The sequence below is a fragment of the Balaenoptera physalus genome, assembly GCF_965194825.1.
Source record: "Balaenoptera physalus genome assembly, chromosome: X".
Classification (NCBI taxonomy): domain Eukaryota; kingdom Metazoa; phylum Chordata; class Mammalia; order Artiodactyla; family Balaenopteridae; genus Balaenoptera; species Balaenoptera physalus.
The window spans coordinates 7,539,094-7,553,024 of NC_138903.1; the positions used below are offsets into that span (position 1 = coordinate 7,539,094).

The following is a 13,931-nucleotide window of genomic DNA, read 5'->3' on the forward strand; positions in this document are numbered from 1 at the left end:
CTGGTTTATTATTTGCGGCAGGTGGAGTTACTGGAGCCAGGCTGGTTATGTGCCGTGGCCATGCTGACAAAGTGCCGGGTGCCCGTCATCAGCAGCGTTGGGGCTTAAAACGTCCATCCTGCTGCCGTCCGGCTGAGCTGAGTCGCCCGCAGATCTGGGCTGTGTGAGGGGGTGCCGCCAGGCGGCCCTGACCGCATCCCCTGCCCTGTGCCCACAGCAGGAGCTCATCGAGAGCATCGGTCGCAAGCTGCAGGTGCTGCGGCAGGCGCGGCAGAGCCTGCGGGAGGACATGCAGGCCAACAGCGCGCTGGGGGACGAGGTGGAGGCCCTGGCCAAGGCCGTCTGCAAGCCCAACGAGTTCGACAAGTTCCGCATGTTCATCGGGGACCTGGACAAGGTGGTGAACCTCCTGCTGTCGCTGTCCGGCCGCCTGGCCCGCGTGGAAAACGCCCTCAACAATCTGGACGACGGCACTCCTCCCGGCGATCGGGTAACTATGGCCGAGGCTGACCTGGAAGGCGGGGCGGGGTGTGGCTTTCCCGTGGGGTGTGGAGCAAACCGCCCAGAAGCCTCGTTCGGCCGCTGCGGCCGCCTGTCTGCCTCGTAGCGCAAGATGCTGTCGAACGCCCAGGGCTCGCTCGCTCGCTCCCTCCTTGTAGCGGGGTGGGGGTGGGGGGGCCGCGGCGAGCGTCCGGGAGATTGGACATCTTCTCCTATAGTCCCACGATCGCTGCTAGTGTTGGTCTCTTCCTAGAACGTAGTCTCTGTTTGTAACCTCTCCCCACCGCCGGTAAGTGGGTAAGTGGAGCTCACCCACTGCCTGACGAGCCATCGGCACTCAGTGACAGTGGCGTTTGATGATGACTTTGTTGCTGTGACTTCACAAGAGGGCCGGCAGTGTCTAGAACGAGTCTAAGAGCTGCTCTGCTTTCCTGCTCCCTTCACAGCAGTGCAACTCGGGACATTTCTTAGTGGGTCTGCATTTCCGCTCTTTGTGCGTGCAAGACACCACCTACCTTACTGGCTTTACTACTTCATAGGTCACGTAGCAGTAGTACATCTAGTTTGCCGCTTTGCACGTAATAGGCCTTCAAAATGATCATCTTCATCATTAATAAGGCACCTTAACTTCTCTACAAGGGAAACAGAAAAGGCACCCCTCCCCCTGGACTCCAGGTGAGAGTGGTTTCAGGTTACACAGGAAGATCCTACAAAGCGCGTGGCTTTGAGACCATGATCTTTTGTGCTTAGCCAAGTCGTTAGTGACTATCATGGAAGAACGTATTGCATAAGGGTTGAAAAAGCATAAGGGTTGAAAAAGTAACTGGGGCTTTGGACCTCGATCCCCTAGGGCTACGTTTGCATTCCATTTTGCTGTTCTTGCCATCTTTGCCAAATTTATCTGAAAGGACTTAGGAAAATAACATGAATGGGAGAGACTTACTTGCATGTAATTGAAATATTAAACTCTCAAGTATCGATATAAAGGAAAAATAATAGTATTGTCTTTGCAGCTCAACTCATCTTTATCTCCCTTTGCTTGGAACTGACAAAGGCTTATTTAGAATTGGAGGAAGTAGAAGCAATCACACACTGGGGACCATGCCCGTGGTCCTCCTGGGGACCTGGCTGCATAGCTCTTACTGCATCCCTAGGGGGTCCGTGTTACGGAGGAGGAGCAGACAGGCTCTTTCCCCCTTGGCTGTGTGTGGTTGATGCAGCTTCACCTTCCTGGACCCAAAAGGAGTGTTCAGTCGCCACGTCCAGGTGCAGCACAGTGGGCTAGCCTCCAGTGTGGCCGGTGCTGGATGAAAATCTCCGTGTCAGGCAGCCAGGGCTTGGGAAAGCTGCAGTTTGCAGAGACAGGCATGCTAACGAGTGAAAAGACGTGGCCTCAGGCCGTAGGAGGCTTCCGCTGTCTTTCCAGGTAGAAAAGGAGCACGTGGGCAGACGCAGACACGTGAATCCCTCCCTCCCATCAGCAGCTTCTAGTTGCCAGGGAGCCCAACTGATCTTAGTAGCCCGAACCGTGGTTCTAGAATCAGTTGAGGTCTGTTTCCCTCTTGGTTGGAATTAACTGGCTTTACCTTGCCTCTTTCCATGAAAATACATTCTGTCTTTGTTTCACAAGCACCTGAAGGTCAAGGTGTCCCCCGGAACAGGTGACCCCGAAAGGTTGTGCAGTCGGGGGCACTTCCCGGAAGCCTCCCCCCAGGAGCAGTTTCTGCTTTCAGCCGCCGTTTAATAGCAACTCATCTTTTCTGAGCTCTTTCTGCGGACCAGCGTTCTGCAGAGCACTCCCGCATCCTGGACGCTCACGCGCGGCCGTGGGTAAATGTCCAAGTTGCCAAGTGGCGGAATAAGGGGGCCCTGCCGGTGTCAGAAACTCGCACTGAGGACAGGGCGTCCGTGGCATCTGCCAGCCGACACTTGAAGACATTGACCGCGTTCACCTCTCCCTCTCTCAGTTTTCATTCAAGTTGGAGAGGGCAGGGGAAGTGGGTGCGCGCCCTGTGGGCAGACGGCGATTGTGAGTGCTGCGTTCTGGAAATGGGGGTGTCTGTGTGACCCAGAGCAGGACCCTCAGAAGGAGCGAGGGCACCTCCCCAACAGGCGCCGTCTCTCCTCCCGCCCCGCCCCCGCACACGGCCTCTGCTACGGCTTTGCTCCCAGGCTGCTGCGACTTCTGCCGGGAGGGTTTAGCAGTCCTGCCCTGGAATCTCCGTAGAATCTTCTCCTTGTGTCCCCTGGGCCACAGTACTGTCACGGAAAGGCCTCGGACACACACCGGCTGCCTAAGCCCTTTGCTCTTTCTGAGCGTCTCACAGTTCTGGAGCTTTTCGTGCCTGGATGGCTCCCGTGCTCCTCACGGCCTTTCACGGTGACAGGAGGAAGTGGAGGTGGCAGCGGCCCAGGAGCGCTAACGGGGGAGCTGGCGCTGGGGCCTCCGCTCTGCGAGGTGCCTCCTGCCCACGCCCCAGGTGCTTCTGTGCGGGTCCCTCCAGATCTCGGGTCCCTAACTCAGGTGGCGTCAGGGTCTCCACTGGACCAGCCCCCAGAGCTGCCGGGCGTTTTGGAGGCGTCGGCCGGACACCCCACCCCCCACCCCCATAGCCTGGTCCCCAGCAGGCTCGTGTCTCTCTTGTCTCTCCAGCAATCCCTGCTCGAGAAGCAGCGGGTCCTGATCCAGCAGCACGAGGACGCCAAGGAGTTGAAGGAGAACCTGGACCGCCGGGAGGGCATCGTGTCCGACATCCTGGCCAGCTACCTCAGCCGGGACAGCCTGGCAGACTACGCGCACTTCATGAGGATGAAGTCAGCCCTCATCATCGAGCAGCGCGAGCTGGAGGACAAGATCCACCTGGGCGAGGAGCAGCTCAAGTGCTTGCTGGACAGCCTTCCGCCCGAGAGAGGCAAGTGAGGGGCGTGCCCCCCCGACGCCTCCCTGGCGGGGGACAGCAGCCGGCCCTTCAGCTCCGGTCCCTAGGAGGCAAATGAAAACCCCAGCCTGTATTTACGTCCTGGAGAGAGAATCCCTCCCAGAACTGAATGGCCGTTAGAAAAGCAATAATCTCCGTGGGTGCGTTTGGGATGACTTATTTAATGTCTTAGTTTCCCTCCTGAATGCTGAGCAGAGTGGCTTCCCGTCAGCCCTTGCCTGGAAGCAACCCCACATGGCGCCCGGTTCCGGTGAACGGTGAGTTCCCGAGTACAGACTGGGCTCTGGTCCCAAGGGGCGCGCACGTGGTCCTTGCCAGCTCGGGTCTGCCCTTCCGTCTTCCCACGCTGCACCCCTTCCTCCGCTCAGGAGGGAATGAGCGCGCGTGTCGGGCAAAGCCTGGCGCACGACCTCTCCGGTGGGTCACTGGAGGTGGCGGCTGCCGGCTTCCCCTGTTGGTCCAGAAGTGTTGACCATTCATCGTGTCTGTCACATAAGGATGATCTCCAACCCAGCAAAAATCATGATGATGATGATACTTTAATAACACTCTACAAAGCTGAAGGGTTTTCCACGTGGTTAAAAACCAACTGTGAAAAGAAGAGCTTACATGTTGGGTTCACTCATTCTGAAATTGCCACTTAAATAGCGTTCGCACTTTAAAACATACACAAAGCGGACAGATGGTTTTAGGACTTCCCGGCTGACATCACGGTTCAAATGATATTTTCCTGCAAAGAGAAATTACTTGGCTAAAACCGTGTCCAGTAGTAACGTGCTTGCTAGGCGTTTTTTTCTTAAGGCCGATAAGATATTTCTTAACTTACTTTTTCCCCAGAACATTTATTTTGCGTGTGTATGATCCTTAATTATAATTGGCAACTTCTCTCTTTTTGCCTCTCTCAATTTGTTACCATGCCGTAAGGGCCACATGCCGTTTAAGAACCGTTGCTCTGGTTTCTCAGAGGTCCCGGTGGACCACAGAACTCCTAGACCCAATCTTTTTCTGCCACAGAGTATACAGCTCCTGTACCCTTTTTTATTGGTTGAAATTGTGAGATTGTAAAGAGTCTATTCACTAAAGAAAACACTGTCAAGCTGTCATTTTCCAGTGGACAGATCACAGGCTAGGAGAAAATACTTGCAAATCATCTATGTGACAAACCATTTGTATCCAGAATGTATAAAAACTCTCAAACTTAACAGTAAGAAAACAAACAGTCCAATTAAAACGGGGGCAAAAGTCTTAAATAAATAGACACTTCACTGAAGAGGATATATGCATGGCAAGTAAGCACATGAGTCGATGTCCAGCCACCAATGGCATGGTTCTCACATACTTATTTTTAATCTGATCACTGTGGAGTGGTGTGTTTCGTCACAGTGCTCATCTGATGAAATGTGTGGTTAATGGCGGGAGAAGCCCTAGGATAACTTCACGTTGAGGTGATATGCGGACTTTGGTTTGATCTGTGAGATCATTTTACTCCTCATTTCCTCTTACTGCTATAGAAGAAGTTTTCCAGCGGGGGGGTGGGGGCAGGGAGATGTCCCTTTGTCAGCAGTGGCCGCCACCTTACCAAACACAGACGCACACAAATGTCTTAAAGGACGCTAACGGGTCCACGCTCCGCCAGCCAGAGGGGAGACTGGACTCCCGGGCTGCTGCAGTGATCTCCGCGCACCCGTAGAGGGCGCCGACCTGGCAGGCGTCAGTGATGCTGGCAATAAACACTCCTTTGGCAGCCCACCCACGCCAAAGGAGAAATGCCTTTTCAACGGTTTTTACTCTTATTCAATTAAGCTATTCCTGACTTGAAAACTCCCTCTTCTGCCAACGAAGTGTCCTTGCCACGTGGTGTGGGTCACTTGCTGTGAAAACGGATCACGTCAGGAAAGGTACAGCTGGCTGTCCATGGACCACCCCCCGCCCGCCGCCCCTGCTTCCTCCCTCGGGGAGACAACCACGGTGATTTCAGTGTGTTCTTAATTTTCACAAAGCTTTTACCTGTGATTCTTTCCCTTCAAATACAGTATTGTGATCATTTTGATGATATGTCTGTAAAATGTGAAAATAGAATTTGTGTCTGTATCCAGCTTTTTGGTGTCTTTTGAGAACTTTCTCTTCTACATAGCAATATATAGTGCTCTACTGTCCTTTTAACGAAGCACATAGAATCACAACATTCCCGTTTGCCTCTTAAATGTCTGGTTAGTGGGGACCCAAAGATTGCAGTAAGTCAATGTACATAACTTTGTATATAGTTATGTTATTGCATATAAAACCAATCCGGTGCTAATGTTTTGCCCTTGGCATTCTTCGGTGGTGGCTGATAGCTCACCCTCGGTCATAACTCAGCTGTGGAATGCTCTGTATAGCGACATTTCAGTCAGGGGCGTTGCCTGTGGCTTCTCTCCTGCAGTCCACTCTGGAAAATGCGTACAGATTTCACACTCAATACTTTCACTTATGTCTCAACAGATCATTCTGCTTGACATTCACAAAATAAATGGTGTCTTTCAGTGAACCGAGCATGTCTTTGATTTACATCTTTTTTTTTTTTTAAGAATTGGAATAGCCTTACCATATATCAGATTCTTCAACCATTGATAAATTGTGGGATTAATTCTATGTACGTATGTATGTGACTATTTCTGCCAGTCTAGTAAAGGCCAATCAATTTGCAGTCAGGAAAATATCACAGACACAGACCGTATAAGTCAGCACCTGCCACAGCAATGCTGCATAACAGCCACTATAAAATCTCAGCAGGGTCCAGTGAGACGTATTCCGTTAGCTCATGAGTTTGTAGATCAGGCTCTGCTCCACATGCCTGTCAGTCATCTTCCTCCCGGGACCAGGAGTTTGGCCTGGGCAGGTCAGTGGCAGATGCGTAAGAGGACAAGCCCAGCCCCAGCCGTGCTTTCCTTGTCTCTGGTCAGAGTGCAGCTGCTAACCTTCCACTGCAAGTCCCACAGCCAAACCCACAGTCAGAGGGTGTGGCATGTGCTCTACCCCTTTAGTGGAAGGAACCATAAGTCACGGGGCAGAGTGTGGCTACAGGGAGGTGTGAAGAATTGGGGCCATTGATGGACCACACCACCCACACCAGGGTCCGATACGGAATAGCACTAAATTGTCCAGAACCCGAAGCCAAGTTCCTGGAGCAAAGCCAGCTCTGTCACTTCAGGCGTATGGCTGTGAGCAAGTGCCAGCCTCTCCAGCCTCAGCTTCCTCCTTCGTAGTTGGAGGAGAGCTGTTGTGAGAGCAATTGAGCTGATGTGTTAATGTGCTCAGAACCCGTGCCTGGGTCAGAGGCGTGCCAATGGAAGCGTCCACACTTCTGCTGCCATCACTGTATTCTGGATCTGGAGGAAATGCCTTCCCTGCATCCAATCACATCTGTCGGAACCACCCAGCACACGGTAGTTGCTCCTGATTGGCGGATTAGAAACGTTTCGGTTGTGCAGCAGGTTGGTGGGATTGGAAGATTAACCAATTGAGAGGGAAGGATTCTTTTTTCTTTTTTAACAAATTTATTTATTTTTGGCTGCGTTGGGTCTTCGTTGCTCCGCACAGGCTTTCTCTAGTTGCAGCGAGTGGGGGCTACTCTTGGTTGCACTGCGCGGGCTTCTCACTGCAGTGGCTTCTCTTGTTGCGGGCTCTAGGCGTGCGGGTTTCACTACTTGTGGCACGTGGGCTCTAGAGCACAGGCGCAGTAGTTGTGGTGCACGGGCTTAGTTGTTCCGCAGCATGTGGGATCTTCCCAGACCAGGGCTTGAACCCGTGTCACCTGCTTTGGCAGTTGGATTCTTTTTTTTTTTTTAATTACTTATTTATTTTTGGCTGTGTTGGATCTTCGTTGCTGAGCACAGGCTTTCTCTAGTTCTGGCGAGCGGGGGCTACTCTTCATAGTGGTGTGCAGGCTTCTCATTGCGGTGGCTTCTCTTGTTGCGGAGCACGGGCTCTAGGTGCGCGGGCTTCAGTAGTCGTGGCTCGCAGACTCTAGAGTGCAGGCTCAGTATTGTGGCTCACGGGCTTAGTTGCTCCGCGGCATGTGGGATCTTCCCGGACCAGGGCTCGAACCTGTGTCCCCTGCATTGGTAGGTGGATTCTTAACAACTGTGCCACCAGGGAAGCCCAACACAACTAGTTTGAACTTTGTTCTGTAGACAGTAGAGGACACCGTACAAATACAAAAACCATAAGGGAATACTATGGGAATACTATGAAAAATTATATGCCAATAAATTCGACAACCTAGAAGAAATGGACAACTTTCTAGAAACATACAGCCCACCAAAACTGAATCAAAAAGAAACAGATAATTTGAACAGACCAATCACTAGAGATGAAATAGAATCTGTAGTTTAAAAACTCTCCCACAGGGCTTCCCTGATGGGGCAGTGGTTAAGGATCCACCTGCCAGTGCAGGGGACATGGGTTCAATCCCTAATCCGGGAAGATCCCACACGCTGCGGAGCAAATAAGACCATCTGCCACAACTACTGAGCCCATGTGCCACAACTACTGAAGCCTGTGTGTCTAGAACCCAAGCTCCGCAATGAAGAGTAGCCCCTGCTCACCACAACTAGAGAAAGCCCGTGCACAGCAACAAAGACCCAGTGCAGCCAAAAATAAAATAAATAAAATAAATAAATTTATTTAAAAAAAAACTCCCCCACAAACAAAAGTCCAGGACCAGATGGCTTCATAGGCAAATTCTACCAAACATACAAAGAAGAACTTATACTGATCCTTCTCAAACTCTTCCAAAAAACTGAAGAGAAGGGAACACTCCCAAAGACATTCTATGAAGCCACCATCACCCTGATACCAAAACCAGACAAAGACACCACCAAAAAAGAAAATTACAGGCCAATACCTTTGATGAATATAGATGCAAAAATTCTCAACAAAATATAGCAAACTGGATCCAACAACACATAAAAAAGATCATACACCACAACCAAGTGGGATTCATCCCAAGTTCATAAGGATGCTCAAACATATGCAAATCAATCAATGTGATACACCACATAAACAAAAGTCAAAAACCACCTGATCATCTCAATAGATGCAGAAAAAACATCTGACAAAATTCAACATCCATTCATGATAAACACTCTTACCAAAATGGGTATACAGAGAATATATCTCAACATGATAAAAGCTATTTATGACAAACCCACAGCCAATATAATACTCAATGGTGAAAAGTTGAAAGCCTTCCCACTAAAATCTGGAATAAGACAAGGATACCCACTTCCACCTCTTCTATTCAACATAGTATTGGAAGTCCTAGCCACAGCAATCAGACAAGAAAAAGAAATAAAAGGTATCCAAATTGGAAGAGATAAAATCACCATTATATGCAGATGACATGACTCTATATGTAGAAAACCCTAAAGACTCCACACAAAAACTACGAGAACTGATCAGTGAATTCAGAAACGTAGTAGGATACAAGATTAACATACAGAAATCGGTTGCATTTCTTTACACCAACAATGAAATATCAGAAAGGGAATGTAAAATAAACGATACTTTCCAAAATCACACCCTCAGGACTTCCCTGGTGGTCCAGTGGCTAAGACTCCACAATCCCAATGCAGGGGGCCCGGGTTCCATCCCTGGTCAGGGAACTAGGTCTCACATGCCACAAGTAAGAGTGCGAATGCCGCAAATAAAGATCCCGCATGCCGCAACTAATGATCCCACATGCCGCAACTAAAGATCCTGCACGCAGCAATGAAGATCCCGCACGTGGCAGCCAAGACCCGGCGCAGCCAAATAAAGAAATATTGAAAAAAAATGCACCTCCAAAAATAAAATACTTAGGAATAAATCTGACCAAGGAGGTGCAAGACTTGTATGCTGAGAGCTGTACAACGGTAAAGGAAACTGAAGATGATTCAAAGAAATGGAAAGATAGCCCATGCTATTGGATTGGAAGAATTTATATTGTTAAAATGACTACACTACCCAAAGCAATCTACAGATGTAATGCAATCCCTATCAAATGACCCATGACATTTTTCACAGAACTAGAACAAATAATCCTAAAATTTATATGGAACCATAAAACACCCAGAATTGCCAAAGCAATCCTGAAGAAAAAGAACAAAGCAACAGGCATAGCTCTCCCAGACTTAAGACAATACTACAAAGCTATAGTAATCAAAACAGCATGGTATTGGCACAAAAACAGACATATGGATCAATGGAGCAGAACAGAGAGCGCAGAAATTAACCCACACACCTATAGTCAATTAATTTTTGACAAAAAAGGCAAGAATATACAAAGGGAAAAAGTCTCTTCAGCAAGTGGTGCTGGGAAAGTTGGACAGTTGCATGTAAATCAATGAATTGAAAACACACCCTCTCACCATACACAAAAATAAACTCAAAATGGCTTCAAGACTTAAACAGAAGACGTGACACCATAAAATTCCTAGAAGAGAACACAGGCAAAACATTCTCTGACATAAATTGTACCAATGTTTTCTTAGCTCAGTCTCCCAAGGCAATAGGAATAAAAGCAAAAATAAACAAATGGGACCTAATCAAAGATACAAGCTTTTGCACAGCAAAGGAAACCATTAACAAAACGAAAAGACGACCTACAAAACGGGAGAAAATATTTGCAAACAACGCAACCGAGAAGGGCTTGATTTCCAAAATATATGAACAGCTCATACAACTCAACAACAAAAAAATAAATGAACCAATCAAAACAGGGGCAGAAGACCTAAAAAGACATTTCTTCAAAGAAGAAATACAAATAGCTAATAGGCACATGAAAAGATGCTCAAAATCACTAATTATTAGAGAAATGAACATCAAAACTACAATAAGGTACCATCTCACACTGGTCAGAATGGCCATCATGAAAAACTCTCCAAATAACAAATGCTGGAGAGGATGTGGAGAAAAGGGAACCCTCTTACACTGTTGGTGGGAATGTAAATTGGTACAGCCACTTTGGAGAACAGTATGGAGGTTCCTTAAAAAATTCAAAATTGAATTACCATATGATCCAGCAATCCCACTCCTGGGCATATACCCAGACAAAACTCTAATCCAAAGAGATACATGCACCCCTATATTCACAGCAGCACTATTCACAATAGCCAAGACAGGGAAACAACCTAAGTGTCCACTGACAGATGAATGGATAAAGAAGATGTGGTACATGTATACAATGCACTAGTACTCAGCCATAAAAAAGAACAAAATAATGCCATTTGCAGCAACATGGATGCAACTAGAGATTATCATACTAAGTGAAATAAGTCAGAAAGAGAAAGACAAATACCATATGATATCACTTCTATGTGGAATCTAAAATACGACACAAATGAACATACCTATGAAACAGAAACAGACTCATGGACATAGAGAACAGACTTGTGGCTGCCAAGGGGGAGGAGGTTGGGGGAGGGATGGAATGGGAGGTTGGGGTTAACAGATGTAAACTATTAAACATGGAATGGATAAACAAGGCCCTACTGTATAGCACAGGGAACTATATCCAGTATACTATGATAAACCATAACGGAAAAGAATATAAACGGAAAAGAATATAAAAAAAGAATGTATATATATGTATAACTCAAGCACTTTGCTAGTTTCTAGTAGTCAGATAGATGTTTTTTCTGTGAATAGAGGGTGCTGAGTCCAGTTCCTTGAACAATGAGTATGTCTTGGCGATTACATTATTGGCGTATGGAACGGTATCTGTGCCAATTTCAACCTCCTGGTTTATGCATCACCGCACCACGCTTTTGCCCGTAAGCAGCCATAAGTGTGTTTTGTAAATGTGTGATGGTGTTCTGTTTGTAATTCAGTTCATGGTTGGCGAGTTTTAGATTCCCTTTATAAGTGATATCTTATGATAAGTTTCTCTTGCTGTCTAACTTATTTCACTCTCAATGACCATACATAAGTCCCCCCGAGTTGCTGCGACTGGCCTCATTTCATTGATTTCAGGGCTGAGTAATATTCCGTTGTCCTTAAGTACCAAATTTTCTTTCACCATTTTTTCCTTCCAAGGACTATTAAGCTGTACCCAAGTCGAGGCTGTTGTCAACATAGCAGCAGTAAACGGGGTGCCTGCGTTCTGTGGATTTATGGTTTTTCCAACATATAGGCCCATGAGTGGAAGCGCCCTATGCTTTGTAGCTCTGTTTTTTAGATGTTTTAGGAAACACAGCACACTTCTCCAGAGTGGCCGTTGGCAATTTACATTCCCCCCTTCAGCGTAACAAGGCTCCCTTTTCTCCTCTCCTTGTCCTGCATATCTGGTTTTTACCCTTTGTGAGGATGGTCCTTTTTTCTGATTCGAAGTGATACCTCTTTGTAGTGTTGATTTGCATTGCCCGCTTCTTTGGTTGGCCAAAACGGGCATATGCGTTTTTCCTGAATATATTCTGGAAGTTAAATTTGAGAGACAGCTTTTTTGTTTTAATTGATTAATTAATTAATTTATTTTTGGCCGTGTTGGGTCTTCGTTTCTGTGCGAAGGCTTTCTCTAGTTGTGGCAAGCGGGGGCCAGTCTTCATCGCGGTGTGCGGGCCTCTCGCTATCGCGGCCTCTCTTGTTGCGTAGCACAGGCTCCAGAGGCGCAGGCTCAGTAGTTGTGGCTCACGGGCCTAGTTGCTCCGCGGCATGTGGGATCTTCCCAGACCAGGGCTCGAACCCGTGTCCCCTGCATTAGCAGGCAGATTCTCAACCACTGCACCACCAGGGAAGCCCCTTGAACAGTTTTGTATTTAAAATTTGTCTGTGGGGACTTCCCTGGTGACGCAGTGGTTAAGAGTCCGCCTGCCCATGCAGGGGACACGGGCTCGAGCCCTGGTCCGGGAAGCTCCCACATGCCGCAGAGCAACCAAGCCTGCGCGGCACAACTACTGAAGCCTGCGCGCCTAGAGCCCGTGCTCGCCCGCAAGAGAAGCCACCGCAATGAGAAGCCCGTGCACCGCAACGAAGAGTAGCCCCGCTCGACGCAACTAGAGAAAGCCCACATGCAGCAACGAAGACCCAACGCAGCCAAACATAAATTAGAAACTAAAATAAAATTTGCCTCTGAATAACTTTGAGTGAATTTGGTATCAGTTGTAAAGTTTGCATCTACATTCACTTCATTCCAAATGGTTTCCAATTAATTGTTCCTTAACTACTTTTAGAAAACTTTTGGGATAGAGACTCCATTTTAGTTTGAATGTCCAGTTTAATGGATTCAGCAGTCCTGTCAGTAGGGCACGCTGCCTCCAGTGACCTGTGAGGGAGGCGCGGCCTGCACTTCCTGCACTGACCACAGGGTGGCGCCGAGTTCGCCTCTCTGACCCACAGCGCATGCTCGTTCCCTGCGAACTCGATTGTGAGGGCAGCTGAGAGGAGTTGAGCCTCCTCAGGCGCGGGGGCGGGGGCGGGGGCGGGGGCCTTCGGGTAGGACGCCCGGCTCAGCGTCTCTGCTGAGAGGAGCTCGGTCTCCGTCTCCTTAGGACTCGCTGGGGTTTCGGCTTCAGGACAAAGTGGGGCTGCGTCCACGCTGACTAGGGAACTAGGTTTCCTGAGGACCCAGGTGATGCCTGAGGAAAAGGTGAAGAGACGGTGAGGAAAAGTGGGGAGAAGCTTCCTGTGGGCGACTGACCGTTGAGGGGGTCCGTCTTCGTGTGAGCGAGGGAGGGCTTGGTGTGGAAAGCTGGGTTTTTGGTCAGGTTTGTGTGCAGGGTAGCCAGCATGAGTTATGGGGCGTCCAGTTTTCCCAGCACCATTTATCGTGGGGAGTGTCGTGCTCCTTGGTGTGTCCTTGGTCCCTGTGTCATAAATTCACCGACCCCGTCCGTGTGGGTTGAATTCTGGTCTCTCTGTCCTGTTCCTCTGGTCCCTGTGCCCGTTTTGAGCCAGTTCCACACTGTTTTGGTGACTGTAGCTTCTCAGCAGAGTGTGACGTCAGGGAGGGAGATGCCTCCAGCCCGTTCTCTTTTTTCAGGGTTTCTTTGGCTATTTGGGGTCCTTTGTGGTTCCCCACAGATATTAGGAGGATTTGCTCTATTTGGGGGGAAAATACCATGGAATTTTGGGAGGGATTGCATTCACTGAATCAAAAAGAAACAGATAATTTGAACAGACCAATCACTAGAGATGAACTAGAATCTGTAGTTTAAAAACTCTCCCACAGGGCTTCCCTGGTGGTGCAGTGGTTGAGGATCCACCTGCCAATGCAGGGGACATGGGTTCCATCCCTGATCCAGGAAGATCCCACATGCTGCGGAGCAACTAAGACTGTGTGCCACAACTACTGAGCCTGCGCTCTAGAGCCCAAGAGCCACAACTACTGAGCCCATGTGCCACAACTACTGAAGCCTGTGTGTCTAGGACCCGAGCTCCGCAATGAAGAGTAGCCCCTGCTCACCACAACTAGAGAAAGCCTGTGCACAGCAACAAAGGCCCAGTGCAGAGTTCTCAGAGCTCCCGGTACGAGCT

The 13,931-nt window shown here is 48.8% G+C and overlaps 1 protein-coding gene across 2 annotated transcripts in view; it reads left to right on the forward strand.

Annotated features, from left to right (window-relative positions):
- The window catches only part of LOC309652126 (protein WWC3-like), a 71,631-nt gene extending 68,336 nt beyond the window's left edge, over positions 1 to 3,295 (forward strand). For both annotated transcript variants that reach the window (XM_082445643.1, XM_082445644.1), the window contains 2 exons: positions 218 to 490; positions 3,155 to 3,295. In XM_082445643.1, the coding sequence (XP_082301769.1) occupies positions 218 to 404 (187 nt within the window). In that variant the 3' untranslated portion in view covers positions 405 to 490; positions 3,155 to 3,295. The remainder of the gene's footprint in view (positions 1 to 217; positions 491 to 3,154) is intronic.
- Positions 3,296 to 13,931: the final 10,636 nt, after the last annotated feature.